General features: G+C 43.7%; 1 protein-coding gene across 1 annotated transcript in view; it reads left to right on the forward strand.

Moving 5' to 3' along the window:
• The first annotated feature begins 318 nt into the window (after positions 1–318).
• The window catches only part of LOC137332578 (slit homolog 3 protein-like), a 612265-nt gene continuing 588209 nt past the window's right edge, over positions 319–24374 (forward strand). The window contains exon 1 of the mRNA XM_067996507.1: positions 319–1328. Coding sequence (XP_067852608.1) covers positions 1156–1328 — 173 coding nt within the window. The 5' untranslated portion in view covers positions 319–1155. The remainder of the gene's footprint in view (positions 1329–24374) is intronic.

Genomic DNA, 24374 nt, shown 5'->3' on the forward strand with positions numbered 1-24374 from the left:
TGAGAGAGAGAGAGGAGTGATAGAGAGTGTGAGGAGAGAGTGTGTCTCTAAGTGTGTGAGAGAGGAGTAATAGTGTGAGAGGAGAGTTTGTGTCTCTAAGTGTGTGAGAGAGGAGTAATAGTGTGAGAGGAGAGTGTGTGTCTCTAAGTGTGTGCATGTGTGTGTGTGTGTGAGAGAGAGAGAGAACCCTTTCATTCTAACATGTTGGGTGACATCAGCAAGGAGGCAACCAGTAGAAACTTCAGCTGGGAATTTAGGGCGAGGATAAGAGAACTTTTATCGCAACTAAAAACACACACACACACACACACACCAGAGTGCAGAGCTGGGAAATGAGAGGAGCAACTCCAGGATTTTACAACAATCACATCCACAGCAACACAAGGAATGAGAAAAATCTGCGAGAGGCTTTAGCATAGGAAAGAGAAAACAAAACAAAGATCTAAGGAGAGGCAGGCCACCCCCTAAAGTGTGTGGATAAAGAGTTTGTGCAGAAATCTGTGCGAGTTGGAGGTATTGATCACCTAGGATTTGGTGACAGGAGTGTGGGATTGTGCTGAGAGATATGATGGATGTTTAGCCCATCAAGAGAGGCTGCGCTGGCTCTGCCTGGAGCTTTTGGTCGTTTTTTTCCCCCCTCTTCCAATCAAGAGTTGTTTTTTTAAAGGCTGAGGAGAGAGATCAGGAATTACTGTTCAGTAAGAAAAAGTCTGCCAGCTGGAATTTCCCCCTCCCTGCTTTTCTGAATAATCTATAAGTGCAAGCTATTCTGAGTCTCCTCTCTGAAAGTCAGGAGTTTTAAAGTGAAAGAAAGTTGGGTAAAGAGATCGAGGATTGTAGGCTGAAATCTGTCGTGGCATTAGTTTGCAGGACAAATTGGAGTTTCAGAATATAGGCTAGCAAGAGACTGGTGATTTTGCTGTTTAATAGGGTCTCCTGTAAATTGGATGTTTGAGGAACAAGATCTATCTCACCGGGGGTCAGCAGAGCTGAGGACTGTGAGCTGTACCGACTGCCTGAGCTTGTGGAAAACTTTTTAAGCTGATTAGAGTAGAGGAAGCTGAACTGTGTCGGAGCTGTTCCTGTTTCCAGTCTTTCGCGCTTTATCTCTCCCCCTCTCTCTCTCAATTACTTCTTCTTTCTTCATCTTCCTTAATGGCACGATTTAAAGACAATTTTCCAGGATTTGTCCTTCTCACTCTGGTATTTTGTGGAGTTTGCCTCAATGCTTGTCCCAGTCGCTGTATCTGCTCTGGATCCAATGTGGATTGCCATCATTTGGGATTAAAGGCTGTTCCGAGGGGAATACCCAGGAATACCGAGAGACTGTAAGTAAAGCAGATTTATAATAATGACATATATTTCATTTATATTAATGCAGTTTAAATTTCAACATGAAATTTAAATAAATGTACTTCAACTAATCTGTTTAAAAAAAAATGATTTTTATTACCATTTCCATTTTAAATGGACAGCGAAGTCTGTGCTTTAAACTAGCCGTATCATTTGCCTTGCTGGGAGGATAGCAAGATGAAAGAATGTAACAACAGCTCCGGCCATCTAAGCAGTTGCCATTAGCAACACGTCCACTTAGCGGTGTTGGAGAGAGCGGTGTTGGGGACAGTGACCCCGCTGTAGCCATTCAATAACACGGTTCCTTAGAGGGTGTCGGAGAGGACGGGGCAGGGAGGAATGTTGCTGTTTCAGTGAGGGTCAGAGCCCAGAAAAACGGCGCATGGCATAGTGACATCATGTACAAGTGGTGCCATGACGGATAATGTCATCCGTTGGCGTATTGACAAGTGAAATAAAATGAAGCGTAGGGTGTGCTGTCAGAGAAAGTGGGTTTTCACGGAGTACTTTACGTTTTCAGTATTGTAGTCGCTTTTTATCAAAATACTCGGGAGTGAAAATAAGGCTGTTATCAAAGAGGGTTCAAGTGGCATCATAAAGTTCAAGAACGAAACGTGAACTGTTTATTACTGGCACTGGATACCCAATCTGCTTGAAATCACAACCATATAATGTTACATTTTAATACTATACACATACTGTGGTTTATTCTGGTGTCGCTTTAGAATTTCACTGCCGTGCAGCATTGAACGAGCATACTCCGTGCACTTAATGCTTCATGACATCCATACAGAAGAATTAATGGTTGCGGTGTAACCAGAGCAAGTTTATTGAGTGAAGTCCGCAGCTGACTGGGGGAAATATCGCATCTACTACTTATCATGCTCTTTTGGACTTGACATGACTGATAATTCCACCCAGAGTCCGTCACCATCTTTGCACGGGGCCTAATTATCTCATAGTCATGAGTTTCTGGGTTTGCGTACTAAAGATTCACTGGGTAGATGTGTCCAGCAGGAACAATGAGGTATCCGTGTTCTCAATGAGTAAAGAAAAAAGTCTCTTAAAATCACTATTGTGATTGAGATCGTTTTTCCAACTTTCTCTCCTTCTGTGCTGAAGGTGCTGGACGATGATTCGGTGAGCCTCAGCAGTCCTCCAGTACCTCACCCAAGCAACTATTCTTTGTGAATAATTCTGGACAGTGAGTATTGGTAGGCTATTTGATCTTTAGTATGTTACTGCTGAGCCCAATTCTGCCCACACCAAACGGCTACATGCATTGACTTTCCAGCAGGGGTCAGTGAATAGTGATCAGCAGCAGTAACTGTAGTGAGCCCACTCATACCCCAGCTAACTTAACCCAAACTAAAGGCTGAACCTGTGATTTCCTGATCTGTATGCTCCAGTTGCACCTCATGCAGTGCATTTACACACTGGAAATTTTATATTAGTAAATAATGCTAGCATGTTTTTTCAGTTCTAGAATCGTCCCGATGCTCACACAGCAGGGCATGCAAATGAATTTACTCCTTTCATTTTATATTGTTGTGAATTATTAGTGCGTGCTGTGGGTTATTTTACATTGTTAAGAAGGATAAATAATGCCAATGAAGTACTTTTGAAATGTAGTCACCGTTGCAATGTAGGAAATGCGACAATCAATTTGCATAAAGGTCCCACAAACAGCAATGTGATAATGACCAGATAATCTGTTTTAATGGTGTTGGTTGAGGGATAAATATTGGCCGGGACACCAGGGAAAATTCACCTGCTTGTCCTCAAAATAGCGCCATGGGATCTTGTACGTCCACCTGAGAGGGCAAACAGAACCTTGGTTTAACATCTCATCCGAAGGATGGCGCTTCCGACACTGCAGCACTTCCCCGGTACTGCACTGAAGTGTCAGCCTAGATTACAGCTCAAGTTTCTGGATTGGGGCTTGAACTCAGAGGCAAGAGGGCTACCACTGAGCCACGGCTGGAACATCAAGAAGAACAGGCTTGGACCTGGGCTTTAAGAGGTCTCTTGCCTCTGTTTTGTCACTTTTTGAGTGTACTGATGGCACAGTGCCATGTGCCCCTCTGCTTGGGTAGAGTGGAGGCTTTATTCCCTCACACCAATCTGCAAACTTTACACCTGCAGGGCAGAAGCACACCAGGAGTCTGTGCTAATTCTGATTTGAACATTAAAGTTGTTGTGACTGATTAATGCAGCGTTGCACCAATTAAACCCCGTTTTGCATTCGAGGGTGATTAGTTGCTAACGATGGCACAAATAAGAGAACAGAAACTCTGGCCCCCTGCGTGTGGGGTTGTTTGGTATTAGAAATTTCACTTGGTGCACTTCACATACAAATGCTTAATGCACTTGTACAACATTCCTGTGCGTGCTATTTTTGAGCAGACATTAAACCATTTATTTTAAACAGATTAATGCCTGCATAAAAATAATACACACAGGGAGGTAGTACAAGTGAGTTAAGCATCTGTACACGAGGTTTGCCTCATTTTTATTTCTACCCTGTGGTATTTAAATGAGAAACCCGGAATGACAGCAGCATGTCACAGAACAGAGTATGAACAGGTAAATCAGCTCTTGACTGGCAATCATCTTTATGTACTGCTGGGTCCGATCTCAAATGAAGCATTTTTAACTGTGATCAATTATTTATTGGACTCTTGCTCTCTGGTCTCAACACACACAGGGTTAAAGTCAGTTACTGCTAATGGTTTCTGCAAGCTTCGTAAATTATACATTACAGTCTGGCTGATATTTGCACCTCAGGATAAGGCACAGGCAGGTATAGCTCAGGAAGGCTTTATTCTGCGTGGTTTGTTTGCTGCCACTGTACTTGGATGGGGTTTGAGGACCTGCAGATCAGTGAGTGAGGCTGTTCAATTTAATTCAAACATTCTGCATAATTGATCATTGCGAATCGCTGACCACCTAATGTATCCATGAAATATGCAGTATTTAATCTCCTTTGTTCTGATATATCTTCAAAGAGATTTTGTATGGTATAGCTGAGGCTGACCTCCCAGTCAACACGCTCCATCACGGATTCTCTGAATAGCTTTGTATCCATTACGGGGTGTAAAACTACGCAAAAGCTCCATAGCAGTGTTTCTGCAGGTATGATGTGAGCAACAGTTTCAAGGAGCAATTGTATGTTGCGCCTTTGTTGTTTTGTCATTTTGGGAGAGGTTAGTAAAGTTTATAATTGTTGGAAGCATACTAGGGAGGATTTATTGTTGGAGTTACACTTTGTTCACCCTTTCTAACATCCCCTCCTTTGTCTTTGCGTCCATTGTTTATCCCCTTATGTTTCTGTGAAACATCTTGGGACGCATTTCTACATTAAAGGCACGATATAAATGCTGTTGAATACGTCATACAAAGTATTTCCAGTCACTTGTGCCCTAAGAGCATGGGTCGCTAGGAAAGCTGGTACATTTCTGGTGTCCAAAGTTGCTATCAACCGATCGTTTGAAACCCTTTTAAAATTGAAACGGTGCTGCAGTCCATGCAATCAGTTGGCTTCTAGCCTGATCCAGGGACTGATTAGGGTTACTAATCGTTCCAGATTGTCCAGGCATCTCCCGGAATGGGGTACGGATCTCCCGGGCGCTGTTGCCTGGGAGATCTTCGCACTTTAAATTTCTCGCCACTGCAGCGCACTTCATCTCCCCCCACCCCACCCCCCCCACCCTGTGACATCACCGTCTGCCGCTTCGAGAAGCCTCTGGCTCGGTGATGTCACTCCCTGCTGCCGCAGAGAACTGGGACCCTCTGCCGTGCCAGAAACAGTCGGAAGTCGGTGAGAGGAAAGGGGGCTGTCGGGGGACGGAGTTGGGAGGCGAAGTCGGAAGCTGGGGGTTGGTGGGAAGTCGGGAATCGGAGTTGGCAATCCTGTGTCTGATAGAATGCATATTGTTCAAGCTTCTAAAATTCAAGGAGATCATGTGGCAGCCTGTGATACGTTGTAGCAAGATGGAATATAGTGACACGGGTTCTCTGTTTGACCCCTGGGTCTTTGTACATTCGCCTAACTAGTGGGTGAGTGAAGGCACACTCCAGGTCATAGGAGTCATGAGGTCTGCTTACAAAGTAGCCCTTGACATTGAACCAAAGGAAATATCTAATGTAATTGCCCAACACCTAACATTTATTTAATATTTATTTATACAGATACCATCAAAAAGAGAGTTGCCTTTTTTTAATAAACAAATTCATACATTTTCAGAAATGTACCATGTTTTCACTTTCTGAGGATCCTGCAGCTGCAACATTAATACTTTAAAAGAATTGCAGTGTAGGATTTCTTGGAATAATTAACTGATAGTCTGTGGAGTTGCTCATGGCTAGTCTGGAGTTTGGGGCACAGTTAGCTAACAGCCTGTACATTTAAGGCCGCTCCTCAAGTATTCTGTGGTCTAAGTAGGCCCTGAGATTAATCAGAGTTTATTTGCTGTTTGGTGGGGGACATTTTCAGTTCACTAAGTGCTTGTAAGTTTTTGGCAGCAGATCAATATGCTTATTTTTTTAATACTTTGGGCACTTTAAGGTGTGATGTCTGGAGTCTTTGGATGCTCTCCTGTAATGTTACTTATGGGTAGTCTGGGCTCTGGACCATGCTAGCAATATTTTATCAACCATCCCGACCTGTCTCTTTAAGGCTGGTGCTCAGGTACTCCCTGTGGGAGTCTAGGGAATTGTAGCTACTTTAAAAAAACTCTTGAGGTCAATTAGAGGTCAGCAAATTGCTTGTTAAATTTCAGGCTCCAAGTCAGAAGAGTCAGAAAGAAATGACGGGCTTCCTTTCTACTTTTGCAACAAAGTGTGACATCTGCTGTAAGATATTTGGAATGTGATAGGCACGCACCAAATGTAAGACATGTTTTACACCTATGTATGGATAGATACTCGGCTTATTTCAAAGTACTATGAAGCAGCAGATTTACCTTTCTCTTATTCTAAGTTCTGAATTTCACATTATGAGACTCTGATGGCTTATTTTCCATAAAGCACTGTAAACTGCCTGTTTCTATCTACTCTGTCCCATCCCTTCATAATTTCAACTCACCCCTTAATCTCCCCCTGTTTGAATGAAAAGAGCCCCATTTTTTCCCCAGGATTGAAAATGAGGATTTTGAAATGGATTCTCATTAGGATACAGGCAGTCAGTTTAGAACTTGCTCTACTCCGCATCTAACCAATGCGATACCTGACATGAAAGTGGTCACTGCCAAGAGTGAAAAAAAAAGGCTCCAATCCCCAGCAGTAACATCCATCAAGCACAGATTTAACCAAAAAAAAATCTGAACTGCACGGTTGAAATCATTCCGGGGGTGAGGCGGTGAGCAGGAGCCGAGAATTGCAGGTGGACTGAGTCCTTTGGCAGCAGCTGAGGTTTGGACTGGCCAGAAGCCAGTCCTCAGGCTGTAATGGAACATTTCATGTCAGGTCCATTCCAGCCGTACTTTCTGTGCCACCGAGTCTGTTGTTAAATGAATACACTGTTTTAAAATTTTGCCGCTCTATTTTGTCAGGTGATTTCTCCAGTTTCTTAGGTCCCCCTCCAGCCACACATCAACCCGAGTGTGCAGGTCACCCGTGTGAATCCAAAGGCCTGCATCTCATGGATCAACCAGAGGGTAATACCGCTGCTGGCCAGTTTGTCCTATGATTAAATTCCTCCTGCCTTCCTTCCCTTTGGGGTAGAACCTTGTGTTTGCTTAGTGCTTCATTGGAAATCCCCAATGTGGGAAATCATGTAGGGCTTATGTAATTACCTCTCTCTCATCTCTATTGGAGGACTAATCTGACTGCCTTAACAAAATTAAAGTGCCTTTTAATTGCAGAGACAGTTACACACTGAAGGCAGCTGAGCATCCTGGTGAGATCACAGAGAAGTCTTATAATGTCAGAAAATCTATTACGATATCATAAAATATTATCCTCAATATTACATGATTGAGTGACATTTCAGAGCAAAAGATCCCATTGTTTTTGAACACTTAGCTGTGCTTTGTATGCGATGACTGCACAAACATGATTAGCACTTTACAGGTTAATATTGTTTGGTATTTTTTTCTCTATCTTGTCCCTTTCTCTCCTTATGGAACTGGATACACTTCCTTGGGTGCCAGCAATCCTCCAATATCTCAGCCGAGTGACCATTCTTCATGTGTGAGCTTTAACCGTGAGTTTTAGGAAGCTGTTCGAAGGTGAGAGACATCCCCTCTGAGCCCTGTCCTGTCCTCACCCAATGTCTAAACGTGTCCATTTTCCAGCAGCAGTAATTATTAGATTGTGATCAGGAGCAGGAACTGGCCTGGCTTTTCTCTTCCCAAGCCTACCGGCACAGAGCCCAATTGCTAAGTCAACGCGGGCCAGGGATCAAACTTGGGCCCTTCCTGGTCTGTGCGGTTCAGTACTGCACTGGCAATGCATTTACCAATTGAGTCATCAGGAACGTGCTTAATATTGTTCATGAAAAGTTACGGTACCATTGCGTTTGGTAAAAAATAATCATGAAATGAGAAGTTCGTAACAAATTTGCAACATTCGGAGGAGAATAAATTCTTCTGGTAATCAAGCCCATGTTCAAACATTCAAACCTTCAAATTCAGATCAGGGCAACACTAGGAAAATAACAACAGAAAAATTGAGGGATTAGCGAAAGGATTGCACATTGGTGCTTTGATGAGTTATGTAACAGAGTGCACAGAGATAGGTCCACATTTTGTCAAATGCCACGGGGAAATTCCCAATCTCAGCCGCGCCGTCAAGAGGAAATGCTAACTAAATGCCAGGCACTTCCCCTACAGGGAGTATAAATCAGATGTTGAATCTCTAAGTTGCTGCTCTCACCCTAACTTAGGTTTGATCGCAGTCTGTGTTGAGTTAACAATTAGCTTCTGTGCCTGTAGACTAAGGAAGTTTAAAGTCATGTCGGTTTCTGCTTCTGATTGTGACCCATTGATCACTGTTGAAAAGTAGGATGAATATGGACATTGGGTGAGGGTAGGTCTGGACTCACGTATAATGTCCCCTACTATCGAATGGCCTCCCATTATTCAAACATGAAGAATGGTCACTAGGTTTGAGATACTGGAGGGTCGCTGGTACCTGAGCAGCTATAGAGCAGTATCACTGGAGGAAGGGGAGCAGCTAAGTGACTGCTCTGATGATTGGAAAATACTGGGTTAAAAATCAAGATAAGCATAAATTGAAATAAATTCAGATGTTATTGTTTGAATCTGGCCCGATTTCAGGGTTCAGAGTGCCAATGAAATATAATTTTTCATCCCAGTTTAATCTGACTGAAAGTCACCGAGTCCAAGCCAAGATTTATTCATACCTGTTGAAATTCAATGGGCCAAGGGCAGCTTGGGTCCAAGTGAGCCAAATAACCAAACTCTGTCAACTCAGGTTTTCAGTGAGCCAGACTTCAAAGTGCCTTCTTTCTTAAGAAACACTTACTCTCTCTTTTTGGAGCCTGTATCAGTGAGGTTTAAGCAGCTCCAGTCTGTGGGTTTGGCCGAGACCCAAGCCAGAAGAGTACATATTTCAAACGTGTAATTGTATATGTTAGGCACATCACAACTTGACTTTGCTAATGTACTAGATCCTGCTTTTATAAGCTAGCCTGATAGACCACAACATCTGATATAACAAACATTGCTTATGGCTTCCCCATTAATAGACATTATAAAATAAAATACCCCAGAGACGAGCCTTCAAGTTTGTTCAGACCTTGGACTGGGTTCAGCTTCAAACCAGCCAATGTTTGAATCGTCCTAATCTAAATTCCAAATAAATAAATGAACTGAGAGAGTCTTCACTCTGTCACCAATAAGATCGGTGGTGAATCATGTGGATAACTGAGTCTTCGCTGCTAATTATACCCCCTATTAGACAACCAATGAATCAACTCTTCACTGCTAACTATACCCCCACTAGATTGGCAGTGAATAATTATGTGGATAACCACTGCCACACTGCCGGGGAGCTCAACATATAATGGTTGTTGAACTGCCCTCAAATCCTAATGTTCCAAATTGATTATGTATTCAGATTTCTACAACTAACCTAATCCTAACATTTATCAGCTGGTTGACCTTAATATAGTATTTACTTCCATTTCTAAAACTTCCTAGTTAACATATTTCAGTACAACAGTGACACCCACTGGGATTTAACACATGCCCCATGAGAACATTCACTTCCTCTGGGATTTAACACATGTCTCTCTATAACATTCACTCCCTCTGGGATTTAACACATGTCTCTCTATAACATTCACTCCCTCTGGGATTTAACACATGTCTCTCTATAACATTCACTCCCTCTGGGATTTAACACATGTCTCTCTATAACATTCACTCCCTGTGGATTTAACACATGCCCCATGAGAACATTTACTTCCTCTGGGATTTAACACATGTCTCTCTATAACATTCACTCCCTCTGGGATTAACACATGTCCCAATATAACATTCATTCCCTCTGGGATTTAACACATGTCTCTCTATAACATTCACTCCCTCTGGGATTTAACACATGTCTCTCTATAACATTCATTCCCTCTGGGATTTAACACATGTCTCTCTATAACATTCACTCCCTCTGGGATTTAACACAAGTCTCTCTATAACATTCATTCCCTCTGGGATTTAACACATGTCTCTCTATAACATTCACTCCCTCTGGGATTTAACACATGTCTCTCTATAACATTCATTCCCTCTGGGATTTAACACAAGTCTCTCTATAACATTCACTCCCTCTGGGATTTAACACATGTCTCTCTATAACATTCATTCCCTCTGGGATTTAACACATGTCTCTCTATAACATTCACTCCCTCTGGGATTTAACACAAGTCTCTCTATAACATTCACTCCCTGTGGATTAACACATGTCTCTCTATAACATTCATTCCCTCTGGGATTTAACACATGTCCCACTGTAACATTCACTTCCTCTGGGATTTAACACATGTCCCTCTATAACATTCATTTCCTCTGGGATTTAACACATGTCTCTCTATAACATTCATTCCCTCTGGGATTTAACACATGTCTCTCTATAACATTCACTCCCTCTGGGATTTAACACATGTCTCTCTATAACATTCACTCCCTCTGGGATTTAACACATGTCTCTCTATAACATTCATTCCCTCTGGGATTTAACACATGTCTCTCTATAACATTCACTCCCTCTGGGATTTAACACATGTCCCACTGTAACATTCACTTCCTCTGGGATTTAACACATGTCCCTCTATAACATTCATTTCCTCTGGGATTTAACACATGTCTCTCTATAACATTCATTCCCTCTGGGATTTAACACATGTCTCTCTATAACATTCACTCCCTCTGGGATTTAACACATGTCTCTCTATAACATTCACTCCCTCTGGGATTTAACACATGTCCCACTGTAACATTCACTTCCTCTGGGATTTAACACATGTCCCTCTATAACATTCATTTCCTCTGGGATTTAACACATGTCTCTCTATAACATTCATTCCCTCTGGGATTTAACACATGTCTCTCTATAACATTCACTCCCTCTGGGATTTAACACATGTCTCTCTATAACATTCACTCCCTCTGGGATTTAACACATGTCTCTCTATAACATTCACTCCCACTGGGATTTAACACATGTCCCACTATAACACAAGCCTCACTATAACACTATAACAAGTCTCACTATAACTCACCTGACGAAGGAGAAAGCCTCCGAAAGCTTGTGGTTTTCAAATAAAACTATTGGACTATAACCTGGTGTTGTAAGATTCCTCACATTTTCCACCCCAGTCCATCACCGGCATCTCCACATCATTCACTTCCTCTGTGATTGAACACATGTCCCACTATAACACCAAATCCCTTTGGTATTTAACTCCCTTTGGTTACCTGAATCATTCTACGGGAGCTTAGGGGAGGATGGCCTTAGGAAGTTATTAGCATTTTCAGGGGCTCTGCGATACAGAAAAAGTTGAAACTTATTGAGATAAGCCAATAAGGCAGCCATTTTCTGCACAGCAAGATTCCATAAGCAATGAGATGAGTGATCAGTTAATCTATTTTTGATAGCGTTGGTTAAAGAAGGAATGTTGGCAAGGACACGCTGGTTTATATGTTGATTTGGCTGTTGTACATTTTCCTGACACAGGATTTAGCAGGAATGTGCATTGATGCAATGAGTCTGTCGACATAGTTGTACATATTGATTTAGCAGTGTTACATACTTCAGGATCAGGGTGGCCATGGAACGGGGAAAGTAGCTGGCCGTAGGTAGATAGGCGGGGTTGCATACTGACTAACCTGCCTTCTCTCGGGGTGTGATGGGCTATGTAATGAAAAATAATGGGAATATTTGGGAGAAGGCAGAAGAGAACAGTGATGCCAGCTAATAACATTGAGTGACAGTATTAGCCATTAGGACAAAACTGCAATAAGAGGGATCGCGAGCAGTAAACATGTTGATCTTCAAACCAGTTCTTCCCCAAATCCCTTTTCCTTCTTAAAGGAATGCATTAAGGGATTGACTCGTCCTTCTGATGCACTGTTCACCAAGGTCAAAAGGACTAACTGAAACATAGCGTTCTCATAAGGGAAATTTTAAATTCTGTTCATACAAGTCATTGCTAGCTAACTGAAAGTATTAGTAAGCAGTGAGCTGCCTAATCTCATTGTTGATATATAGCCAGTTAGATAGCTGTTTAAGGACGTCACCAAGCAGTCTTATGTCTATCGCTGTGGCGTGGGAAAGAACCAGTGGCAATTACTTTGAGGTTTAAAGGGACCTGTGTTCCCATATGTCGGAGCTTTCAGGTTGGCTCAGTTCTTGGAACAAGTGCAAAAGCCCATTAAGCAACCATTTCATAAAATAGTTTGCGGCTGGAGTCATGGTGGGTGACATCAGCCAACGCAATCCATTGGCAAGACTCCTAGATGGAACAAGGATCTCCTTTTCCTTGTCTCAAAGAGACAGATCAGTGTCAAGTTTTACCAATATGTATTTTAAAGCTTTGCTGGATATGAGCCACTAAACGGATTGCGGTGCTCGATGTCACCAGTGGTGGGTCTGACCGCAAACTCTTTTGTGAAATAGCTCGCCAAGAACTGAGGCAGCCCGAAAGCTCCTGGATTTGGGAACAGTGGGATATGTTTACATCTCATGGAGCTCGAGAAGAATAATGCAACCAGTCAGTGGGCATGGTGGTGGTGGGGGCAGGCGGCAGGTACCCCATCACCTGCCAATTTTCCTGGAATAAACTCTATCTCTGCTCCCACAAATCCTGAATTGTCCCTAATATCCACAACTTTTTATAAAGGGTTGTGCTTTGTGGCACAGTGTTTATGGGATGGCTGCAAGGATACATTTCTCTACTTATTAACAAGAACAACTTAAATTTATATAGAGTTATTAACGTTGAAAATGTCCTAAGGCACTTGACAGACGGCAATAGGGAATGAATGCCAAGCTTGGAAGAGAGATATTAGGAAACAGGATGGAAAGCTTGGCTGAAAGGTTGGGTTTTGAGAAGATTTTTAAAGGAGGAAAGACAGGTGAAGAGGCAAGAAGTCTAAGGATGGAATTCCGTAGAGCAAAACTGCTGCAACTGAAGGCTCCATCACAGTGATGGTGCAAAGGGAGGGAAGATGAATAGAAGGCCTGAGTCATAGGGGCAGAGTCTTTAAATTAGGGCTGGAGGAGCTTGCAGAGTGTAGATTGGGGCAAGGCGGGGGAGGGATTTTTAAAAATTCGTTCTTGGGATGTGGGCGACGCTGGCAAGGCCAGCATTTATTGCCCATCCCTAATTGCCCTCGAGAAGGTGGTGGTGAGTCGCCTCCTTGAACCGCTGCAGTCATAGATGAGGACAAGGATTTAAAATTTAAAACGCTGAGAGATGGGAAGCCACTGAAGGTCAGCCAGCACAGAAATGATGGACGAATGAGACTTAGTTCTGGGCAGGACATGTGCAGCAGAGGTTTGGGCAAGTTGCAGCTTAAGAACGGGGGAGGATGGAAACCCAATTAGTTGGGTGTTGCATTCATTGTGTTTAGAAACGTCAAAAGCATGTATAAGGGTTTCATAGGGGCTGAGGGAGTGGTTGTGGCAGGCAATGTTACGAAGGCGATGATGGACAGAGTGTAGAGTTTAAAGCTCAGCTCCGGATAATTTTTTTAATTAATTCTTGAGATGTGGGCATCCCTGGCAAGGCCAGCATTTATTGCCCATCCCTAGTTATCTTGAGAAGGTGGTGATGGGCCTTCTTCTTAACCGCTGATAGCAGTTTAATACCACTGAGTGGCTTGCAAGACCACTTCAGAGGGCAGTTAAGAGTCAACCACATTGCTGTGGTACTGCAGTCATATATAGGCCAGATTGGGTAAGGATGGCAAGTTTCCTTCCCCAAAGCACATTAGTGAACCAGTTAGGTTTTTACAACAATCCGACAACTTTATGGTCACTTTATTGCGACAAGATACAGAAATGCCTGGTTCAGCTTGAGAGAATGGCCAGAGTGGGTGAGTTAAGGGAGTGGAATTTGTGGTGGAGGCCAAAGACAGTGAGCTTCGATATTCCAATGTTCACCTGGAGAAAGTTGTGGTTCATCCAGGACTTGATGTCAAACAGGCAATCCAATAGCATGGAAGCAGTTGAAGACTCTAGGGAACTGGTGGAAAGGTAATGTTGAGTGTCAATAGTTTACATATGGAAACTGACCCCATGTGTAAGGATGATATTGCCAAGGGGTAGCATGTAGATCACAAAGAGAAGATGGTCAAGAATAGATCCTTGGGGGACTCCAGCAGTGACAATGCAGGAGAGAGAAGAGATGCAATTCCTACAGATTCGCTGGCTGCCTCCAGATAAGTTCGAATGGGACCATGTAAATTCTGCAGATAGGTCCAGGAGGACAACGGGAGATGAAGTGCATTGATCACTGCTGCAGAAAATGTCATTCAACTTTGACAAGGGTGTTTTGGTGCTGCGAGAAGGGCGGAAGCCTAACAGAAAAGGAGTCACATATTTTTGAAGTGGATTGTGAGAGAACTTGTTCCAGTAAGAGTGCAGCTTTTACACGCTGGTAGACACAACACAAAACTACACCTAATTTGGCATTAATTGGCACTAAATTATCAATCTCACTCAGAGAGGCAAATGGAAAAATGTGACATTGGTGCAGTTGTAAGGTTGAGGCATCTAACCATATTATAGTTAACCTGGGAATGTGACATTGGTGCAGTTGTAAGGTTGAGGCATCTAACCATATTATAGTTAACCTGGGAATGTCTGATGCTGGGTACCGATGGTGCCCAGGAGAGAAAATGTCTAATTTCTAGCAATAACATTTTCTGCATCGTTGAGCACAAATCCATATGAAGAGAAGTGTTTGAGATCCTCTGACAGCTCAGTTAATAAAGTGAAAGTGTAACTGGGCCAGGCAGACCAGAAAGTTCCAGGTTTAATTCCTGGAAAGGAAAGGGAACTGTCATCTTACTATGCCCTTCCCAGAGAGCACTGCAGTCAGCGCTGAGCAGAAAGAGACCCAGATGAGCAAACGCAGGACAGAGACAGAAAGGAGCAGAGGCAGGCCGTAGCCCCAACTGTGGGCATATGTGTTTGAAAATAGCGAAGTACAGGAATATACCTGCATTACAGGGATGCCATGAACACTCTTGTTATGGAAGTAAATGTTACAGATTATTTCATTCTATGTATTATTGGATTGCCTCCTTCTGTAACTCGTTCTGTATCAGGACCTCAAAACAATGGAACTCCTTATTTCATCCAGTCTTTCTTTCCTGCTACAATCTGCAGGCTTTTAAAACCCAAGCTTGGCCTCACATAATCGCTACTTCTTGATTTATTTGGTCCTCTCTCCAGCTATTTTTAACCTTGGTCATGTCTTGCACTATGGGCCTTGGCCATTCATCTAAGCATCTTCTGGCATTCTGCCTACTTTCTTGAATCAGAAATGCCCAAGGACTGACACACCTTAACAGGCATCATTGGTAGATGGGATGAACTCTGTGATTTCCCTTCCAAAGACTCCTCAGTCTTTCCACACCTTGCCCCACCTTCGAAAGTCTCCTCAAAAGCTCACATTTTCACTGTGCTTTCAGTTATTCGACCAGCCTTCCTCCCAAATTCCTCCTCTTAGTAAAATGCCTTGGGACAGTTTGCTACATTAAAGTGTGACATAAGTGCAAGTTGTTACTCAAAATCTTAAATTTCCTGTGTGGAGGAGGGTCCTAGAACAAACCTTAAACAATTACATTGCAAGTCTGGCAGCATTTCTCCACTTTATGAGAGGGTTGCCATAAGTATTTGCATATAAATAAAAGGGCCTGAGGCAACTGGAAGATATATTGAAGTTTATTTCTTTTGCAAAAAATTATCATAAATGCTGAGCTCTTTGAAGGTTGAGGTTTTTTTTGTGGATAAAATTACTGCAGATGAGCTGTGTTTCACAGTTGAAAATAATACCTTTGCAATGGCTTTTCATCTTTGTTGTCACTAATGTGATGTTTAAAAGCAAAACCCACACAATGTCCCAGAATATGCATATTAGACGTTAGATACAATGCCTGTCACATCAGTGAAAGGTTAATGGCCAGAAAAGAATGGATTATTCAAAGCCTATCAGACCTGTAAAAACCGAACCAGATGGCTGCCTGTTTTCTATTTTGTCCAGTTCTTCATTCTTGTTTATTATATTGTACTTCCACGTAGAGGACAGGAGGGGAGGTTTTGTCATGCTTACTGCTTGTTGGCATGCTCTGGGGCAATTGGATGTTCTTCAAAGATTTTCATAAAACACTTTGTGTGTCTTTCAGCACGTGAAGTGCAAGCTGGAACCCACACTAATCACTGCAGAACGTGTCGTAACATAACTGAGTGAAAGAAGGGGCTTTTTTGGGATTTCCAGATTAATGAGAGTGAGATTTACTTCAGGCCAATTAAGATCAGATCAAACATCCATTTAAGATCAAGTCTTTTTCTTTATTCACTGATGTTAAGGCAGATGAACATTCAGTGAGAGAACAGAGCAAAGACTGAAAAAGATTTGTGCTCTGCTCCATGACTTTGTTTTTTTCTATATTTATTCTTGGGTTGTGGGGAAGACTGGAAAGGCAGCATTCATTGCCCAAACTTAGTGACCCTGAGGGGCACTAAAGGTCAACCATCAGGTCGGGGTGGTCCCCTGAAGGACATTAGGGTTTTTTTTAAACAACAATTTAGCAGCTTTCAAGTTAGGTCTTTTTCTTCCTGGGCGTGATCCACAAATGACCAGATTTGGTGAATTCAGGGAGTAGAGTTTTGGCTTTGGTGCAATCAGGAAATTGCGCCCAAAATGCATTTGAAATTGCGTTGGTTAGTTTACAGTTCAAGTTTCTGACAAAATTCATTTGCATATTCACAAACGTAAAATCTTCCATGAACCGCGCAATCAGGCAGGGTAACAGAACGTAATTGTTTCTATTTTTTTCTTTCCGTTAAAATGTATTTAGGAGTGATAACGTGGTGCAGTTTTATTAATACAGCCGAAAATGGGTTTATCACCAAAAATAAGCATTTTTAATAAGAGTGTCCAGTCCTCCACCTATGAATAACCTGATTTAAAATCACTGAAAAAGACCTTAAAAAAATGCTGAGCTATTTACTAGTTTCATTGGTTACATTAGTGAGTTTCTTAGTAAATTAAATATTTTTTGTTATGGAAAACTTTTAAATCATGCCTACTACTGCCTGTGCACCTGAGAAGGTGAGCACGATTTGAAGAGCCTTCCCCAACCAGCACAATCGGCAGAATCTCACAATTTTGACCTGGGGGCGTGGCCAGTTTTGTGGGCGGGGCCTAATCCGAGTGAACTGAATCTTAAACCAGCATAAAAGATTGCGAAAAACACAAAAATAAATGGTTTTGGGCGTAACCCACTTAAGTTTAAAATTCCCCAGTCTTTTGCGTTGGTTAAGCCGATTTCGCTGATATTATTATCCTAAACTAGCATAAACTCGACTCCCAGTTTCACAATTTGCTATGGTAGGCTCTGAACTTGTGACACGTAGGTTACTAGTCCAGTACCACTACTTTACACTACCCATACAGATCAGAACTCAGTGAAGGCTGTGGGGTCTCCTAACGTAGAAGAGACTATCGAACCATGAGTAGGTAGTGTCAGGTCCCTCCTCGTAGCCTGCAACAGGTCATCTGGGAGCACATCATGGGCTCCATCTCAACTACAGGAGCCAACAAAAAAATGGGAGAAAAGGAGAAAATATTTCAAATGCCCCATCAAAATAAAGTTTAGAAATGTCACAGATCAATTGAATCTGCAAAGATTAATCCCAAATTATTCAATCAGATCACAAAATCAGTTCAGCATTCCTTCTGATTGTGTTGCAGTCTACAGGATGTGAATTTGATGAATGTCGAATTGAAATCTGGATTTGTTTTCAGATCCGTTGTCAAAATATCAAAATTTAGGTTTCCAGATCCAGATTGGCTGGTGACCGAGTCTCACTATCAGGATTATCCTCTTAAAGACAAAGTGGGTGGGGTTACAAAATGAGCAGTAGTGGATCGTCCCCCCGTTATATACATCAGTAGAAAAGAAAATCGAGCAGGTTGTATAATGGGAAGCGGATCCCTTACCGCCCATTTTGTGTCGGAGTTGAATTTCACTCCCTTTTTGCCCCCAATTTTTACCTCTCCTGTGTTTGCAGATGCTGACTTTTCCTGAGGCCTAGTGTCACAGGTGCTGACAGCCCTTCCACTACATCATCCAAGTGCTCACTCTATGGGCTCGATTTTAGGAGGGAGGCGGGTTGGCAGTGGGGGGGGGTCACTGGGCGCGTGGGTAACGCGCCCAGTGAATTTGGGGTGCTCCGCACGTGATCACAGCCTAATTGAAGCCACTTACCTTGGCTTCCCGGTTTCGCACTGGAAAGCTGCGCAGCAGGCGGACTGCGCAGCCGCATCATAGGCTGTCAGCTGGAGGAGCCCTATTTAAAGGGGCAGTCCTCCACTGATTGATGCTGCAGAAAATAGCAAAATTACAGCATGGAGCAGCCCAGGGGGAAGGCTGCTCCCAGGTTTAATGATGCCTCACTCCAGATCCTACTGGATGGGGTGAGGAGGAGGAGGATGGCGATCTTCTCCTTGGCGGGCGGGAGGAAGCGGCCTGCCTCTGCCACCACAAAGGCCTGGCTCGAGGTGGCAGAGGAAGTCACCTGCACCACCAACATATCGCCCACCTGCATACAGTGCAGGAGGCACTTCAATCACCTAAGTAGGTCAGCCGAAGTGAGTACACTTACTCATTCTCCTACACTCCGTCTGCCACATCACCGCCCCCACCCCACATCTCCTTCTGCACTGCCAATACTACTCTGTCACATCACCCCTCACACCCACTCAAACCTCATCGTCATCTTACCTGCACTTACTCACCTCGCCAGTACTCATCCCACCACTGCCACTCAACCCAATCCTGATACAATCTCATGGCTCCGTCTCATACTCACCCACTCATGCATCTCTTTCACGGTCAGCCTCATCCAACCTGCCACTACCTGTGCTGCAGCCACTGGGCATGCATCAAATATGTGCAGTTGGAAGCGTAAGGCAAACGTGTCGTGAGCATGAAGGGGATGCACAAGGGTGTTTGAGGGTTTGTCATGGTTTTTACTTATATTTGATTTCTGATCAACTCACATAACATATTATATTGTCACCACTATTGCCACGTCTTTGCAAATCTTGCCTGGTTTTTGCAATAATGCCCTTTCCTGAAGATCACCATGAAGACCCACACCTGATGCCACCCATTGTGTCACTGCAGAGTGGGTGTAGGTGTATTTGCAAGGCTCTTTTGTGCAGACGACTGAGAGACGTCGGCGATGTCCCCGGTGGCACCCTGGAAGGATGCGGAGGAAAGGTTGTTGAGGGCAGTGGTGACTTTGACAGCGACAGGTAAGAAGATGGTGCTCGGGCCAGCCGGGAGCAGCTGGGCATGAAGGAGGCTGCAGATGTCCACGACTACATGTCGAGTGACTCTGAGCCTCCATGTGTACTGAAGCTCAGAGAGGTCCAGGAAGCTGAGCCTCGGTCTGTGGACCCTGTGGCGAGGGTAGTGCCCTCTGCGATGCATCTCTCTCTGCGGTTGCCCTCACTCCTGCTGTGCAGGTGGATGTGTCACAGCACTGTGTTGTGGAGCTCCACGTGTCAGAGGTGGACGGCGTGGCCGGCGAGGCTGGTGATGCTGTTCGCCCTCCGAGGAGGTCATGACTGCAGCTATGGTGGCCCCCATCCGGAAGATGTACATCTGAGGGGGTCCGCAAGGTAGGTACATGTGTTTGCACACCGGGGTTGAGGTTGCAAGTTTGTGAATTTTGTTGTTAGGAGGAGGGTGGTGGAGGCCAAACTTTGTCCAAAGTGACAGAGTGGCCTCCTGCAATGAGTGAGGGTCTCCCCCGCCCCCGCACCTGTCAAATGGACCTTTGCAGCTGCCACAGGCTGATGGCTGCAACACGTCCATTTGAACTGGGAGTGTTTCCTCCAGCACGGGAAACAGTCCCAGTTGAGTTGAAAATCCCACAACTCCTAAAATATCCTACAAATCAGGTCTGCAAACGACCTGAACTACCTAATTAATTGGTTTAAGTGGAACCTCGCCGGCTTTAATTGCCGGCGGGAGTCCCGCATGCGGGGGCTGCGCGTCAGTGGGGAACCCGGAGGTGGGCGGGTTGGAGCTGGGTTCTGGACCCGCCCTGGGAATCCCAGATTTTCGGAACCCCCCGACCCCCCCGCCACGAACCCGCTGTTTCGGACGTCCGAAAATCGAGTCCTATATGTGCGAACCTAGACAGTGAGGGGACAATTTTAACCTAAACCACCTGATGGGAAATTGACGGGATTGGGTGCGGCACTGGTTTTACACACCGCCTGAGTCAATGGCGAGTAATATTGGGTGGAGTGTAAAACCAGTACCTGATGGGGTTTCCCGCTCAGCGAGTTAGGTTAAAATTGACCCACTGAGTGTCAATACACTAATCACAACAGGGCCCGATCCAGTTCTCATCGGATGTCCACGTACATGTTCCATTAAGGGTCGTTTAGTGGTGATTAGAAGTGGAAGCCTGTCTGATTTTCCCATCCATTTTAAACAAATAGGCGTCAATTTTCTGAGTGCTGGTGACAAAGCATAGGGACCCTAGGGGCCTGCAATTTTCTGATTGCCAGCAGGCAAGTTTCCTTGGCACCGACACGTTTTTGAAAAGGTGCTGATTAGTCTCATCACAAGCACCCTATTTTTTGTTAAAGGGGAGGGATTTCACCAACATAGCAGGAAGCTATATAGCAGGAGGTAGGGCAGCCGCACCAGAACCCTTTCTCAAATGGACATGTTTACAAAGGGTTTTGGCTAATGTCAACATCATTTTGTTTATGATCTGTCTAATCCTGCAGTTTTTTTTGAAACAAAAGCTTTTGTTTAAGCAGTGAAAGTTAATAATGGGCCGGACTTTGCTGTTAAAATAACGATGAGGCGAACAGCGCTCACCGTTACTTATGTGCAAATCGAACAGTAACTTCCAGCAACCGCATATGCGCGGTTAAACGCGAAAATCAGGAAGTTGCTGTTCGAGATGCGAAGTGCCGCCAAAAGCTGTGCGAAAACAGCATCTCACCGGCTGACTCACCATTCAAATATATTGAACAGCATGAAGTTCCTGTACTTACCTCATAGATACGGACTAAATTCACCACAGAAAGTTAAGGCAAGTGATTTCAAGTCTAAGTACCCTTTTAACGGCATGGTAAGTCATAATTACTGCCAAACAACCTCTCTGCGCTGAAGATTAACTTTTACAAGTGTAGCGTCTCAGTCCTTCAGATTTTAATTATTGTTGGACATTTTATTTTTTCTCTCTGTCTCTTTTATCTCTGTCTCTTAATTCAATCTTTCTCACCCTCTCTTTATTTTGCTTTCTGTACCTGATTTGACATTGAATTCACTATTCTAACTTACACTTCCTGGTTCACTCTCTGCACAGTTATTAATGATTTTTCAATCTGACTGGTTAAGGAGATACACAGTTGCTTGCCCTGTTCACACAGGTCCCAGATGCCCTGTAGAGGGCGCCACATCGTTTGCTGTCCCGTCGGCAGTAACTTTCTGTGCAAATGCTCATAGAAAGTCTATGGGCAAGTGCGAGTCTAACAAGCGGCTGGCTCACAGGAGAATCCGGCCCAATATCTTTCATGGAACTGGGTGCAAAGAATATCTCAGCAACAGTATGTCGGTGGGGGTGGGGGTGGCGAATTGTAACGAAGGGCCAAAAATGCCATGCACTGGAGTGTCCTGTCAACCTCTCGTCACTACCTTTTAAATATGAATGGCAGGACGGGAATCCTGTTGTTAACCCTACTCTTACCAAGTTTTCTACGAACTCGCAAATTCCACATCGCACACTGGTGTAATGACTAAACCATCCACAATGACTAAAACACCAATTAATCCAATTACGTAAGGATGGTCCTTTCTAAAGTAAACCGCGCTCTAGGTTTTGTGCCTCAGATACCAGTACAATTCCTGTAGACTCTAGGGCCCATTTGGTGAGGACCCAACACTACTGGCAGATCCTCGCCCTCTGCAGGTAAAGGTCATCAAATCAAGTGCCCAATTCACACATGACTGACTCTATAGTTCAGAATCTGGGTCCAGAAGAATTCTGAATACAGCCCAGGCAACCCTCTTGTATTCTCAGCCTAATGTCTGGGTGACAAGCCAATGGTGATAACATTGGTGGAGAGGGAGCAGGTTGAAGACCAGAATCCTGTTAGCATGTCACGGAGGTGGATGTGTAATACTTACTGTCTCTTTTTTTTGTAAAAGTGACCTCATTGAAGTATGCAAATCCAATATAAACATTTTGTGGGCTGAATTTCACACCCACAGTGATAAAAATTGGGCACACTTGCCTGTTTGGGAGCTCCCCTTCTCAAGTGAGTTTTTTAATTATTTGGGGAGCTCTTATGTTACATTCATTAGTTGGTGTTGCTGGAAAGGCCTTTGTTTTTACAGTTTTGTTCCTCCCTCCCCCCACCAATACTTGTATTCACCATTATTGCATACCATTGGCTTTGACGTTGCACCTTTACAAAGAGGTGAGGATGGTTATTCCTTTGGGGATTTCAGATACATTGAATAATTGAAATGAGGAAGAGGAGTTGATGAAGGACTAATAAATGAGCGTAGCGAGCTGTGAGGTGTTCAGGCCACACCCATCACTACCCCAGGACTTGTACCTGGACGAATCGAGGAGATCTGTCTTCGCCGCCTCCACTTCACAAGATCGGCTGCCACGTAGTTGTACCACTTGCTGCATAGTGACCTCTGGACAGCGGCAGGATTGGGATTTGGCTCTTCCCATTGAAATGAAGATTACCACAGCATGAAGTTACAAGCCACCACAGTGCTGCCCATATGTCTTCTTTGTGCCATTGTGTACAATTAGGTAACTTTAATGCCACCACTACAACTTACATAGGAACATCAGGATTGCTAGATGAAAAAAGACCAAAGTCCATCTGGTTCACCTTCTACCATCTTGGTAGTCACATGATAGTGATAATGGAGTTGTTGACTAATAATAGCAATCAATCTCTATCAATTAGTCTACAACAGACCCAGACATGAGGTGAGGAAAACCCCAGTGGTGGAGAGCTTTGGGACACTTGGTCCAAAGTTGCCTGTTCCTCCTATGCACGCTACACTTACCATATGTCGTGTCTCAAATTACTCATATACTACATCCCAAAATGTTATTTTCTGAAAGAAATCTATCTCACTTGCATTTAAATGAATCATTACTATCTGCTTCCACCATCTCCCTAAGGAGACTGTTCCATAGATTGACCATTCGCTCTCTGAAATGGGGACAATTTTAGCCTAACCTGACCATTGGGAAACCTATGGGATCTGGTGCAATGCTGGTTTTACACTCCGCCCAATTTTATTCTCTGTTGAAGTCAGTGGAGAGTAATATTAGGTGGGTATAAAACTGACGTTCCACCCAATCCCGTGAGCTTCCAGCCCGGTGAATTAGGTTAAAATTACCCCAAATGTTTCAGAGATTAGTTTTGAATTTACTGCCTTCAAGCACAGGCCATTTCCTCTGGTTCTACTGTTCTGGACAAGGTGAAACAGCTTGTCATGGTCTATGTTATCTAGACTCCATTTAGAATCCTAAAAACAACAATCATATCACCGAGCAACCTTTTTTCCAGTGAGAATATGCCCAATTCACATAATCGTCCTCATAGTCCAATCTCACCATCCCCTCAATCATTCTGGTTGCTCTCTTTTGTATCCTTTCAATAGCTGCAATCTCATTTTTGTACTGTGCTGACCAGAACTTCCCCTTTTATGGCAATCAGCAACCATTTAACAGACAACTCCTCTTTGGATTTTGTGATCCCAGTCAAATGTACCACAGGCTAAGCTCTCTGGGCAAAATGTTCCTGTGCCTGTAACAGTGGGGTTGAGGGCTTATTTTGCAAAGTTCAGTGTGGCACACCATCTAAGTTATGCCTGGTAATTGATCCAGAACAGATGTACTTTTTAAGATATCGCAGCATCATGAGTCAACATTGAAATAGGATTAAGTACCACATGCAGAGAGATTCCATCAATTTTATTAGTATATAATAGCAATATATTGAGTTACATTGAATTACTTTGAATCTACAGCACAGAAACAGGCCATTCGGCCCAACTGGTCTATGCCAACGTTTATGGTCCACACGAGCCTCCTCCCTCCCTACTTCATCGAACCCTTCTATGCCTTTCTCCTTCATGTGTTTAACGAGCTTCCCCTTAAATGCATCTATGGTATTTGCCTCAACTATTCCTTGTGGTAGCGAGTTCCACATTCTCACCACTCTTTGGGTAAAGAAGTTTCTCCTGAATTCC

This window comes from Heptranchias perlo, chromosome 14 (genome assembly GCF_035084215.1).
Source record: "Heptranchias perlo isolate sHepPer1 chromosome 14, sHepPer1.hap1, whole genome shotgun sequence".
Classification (NCBI taxonomy): domain Eukaryota; kingdom Metazoa; phylum Chordata; class Chondrichthyes; order Hexanchiformes; family Hexanchidae; genus Heptranchias; species Heptranchias perlo.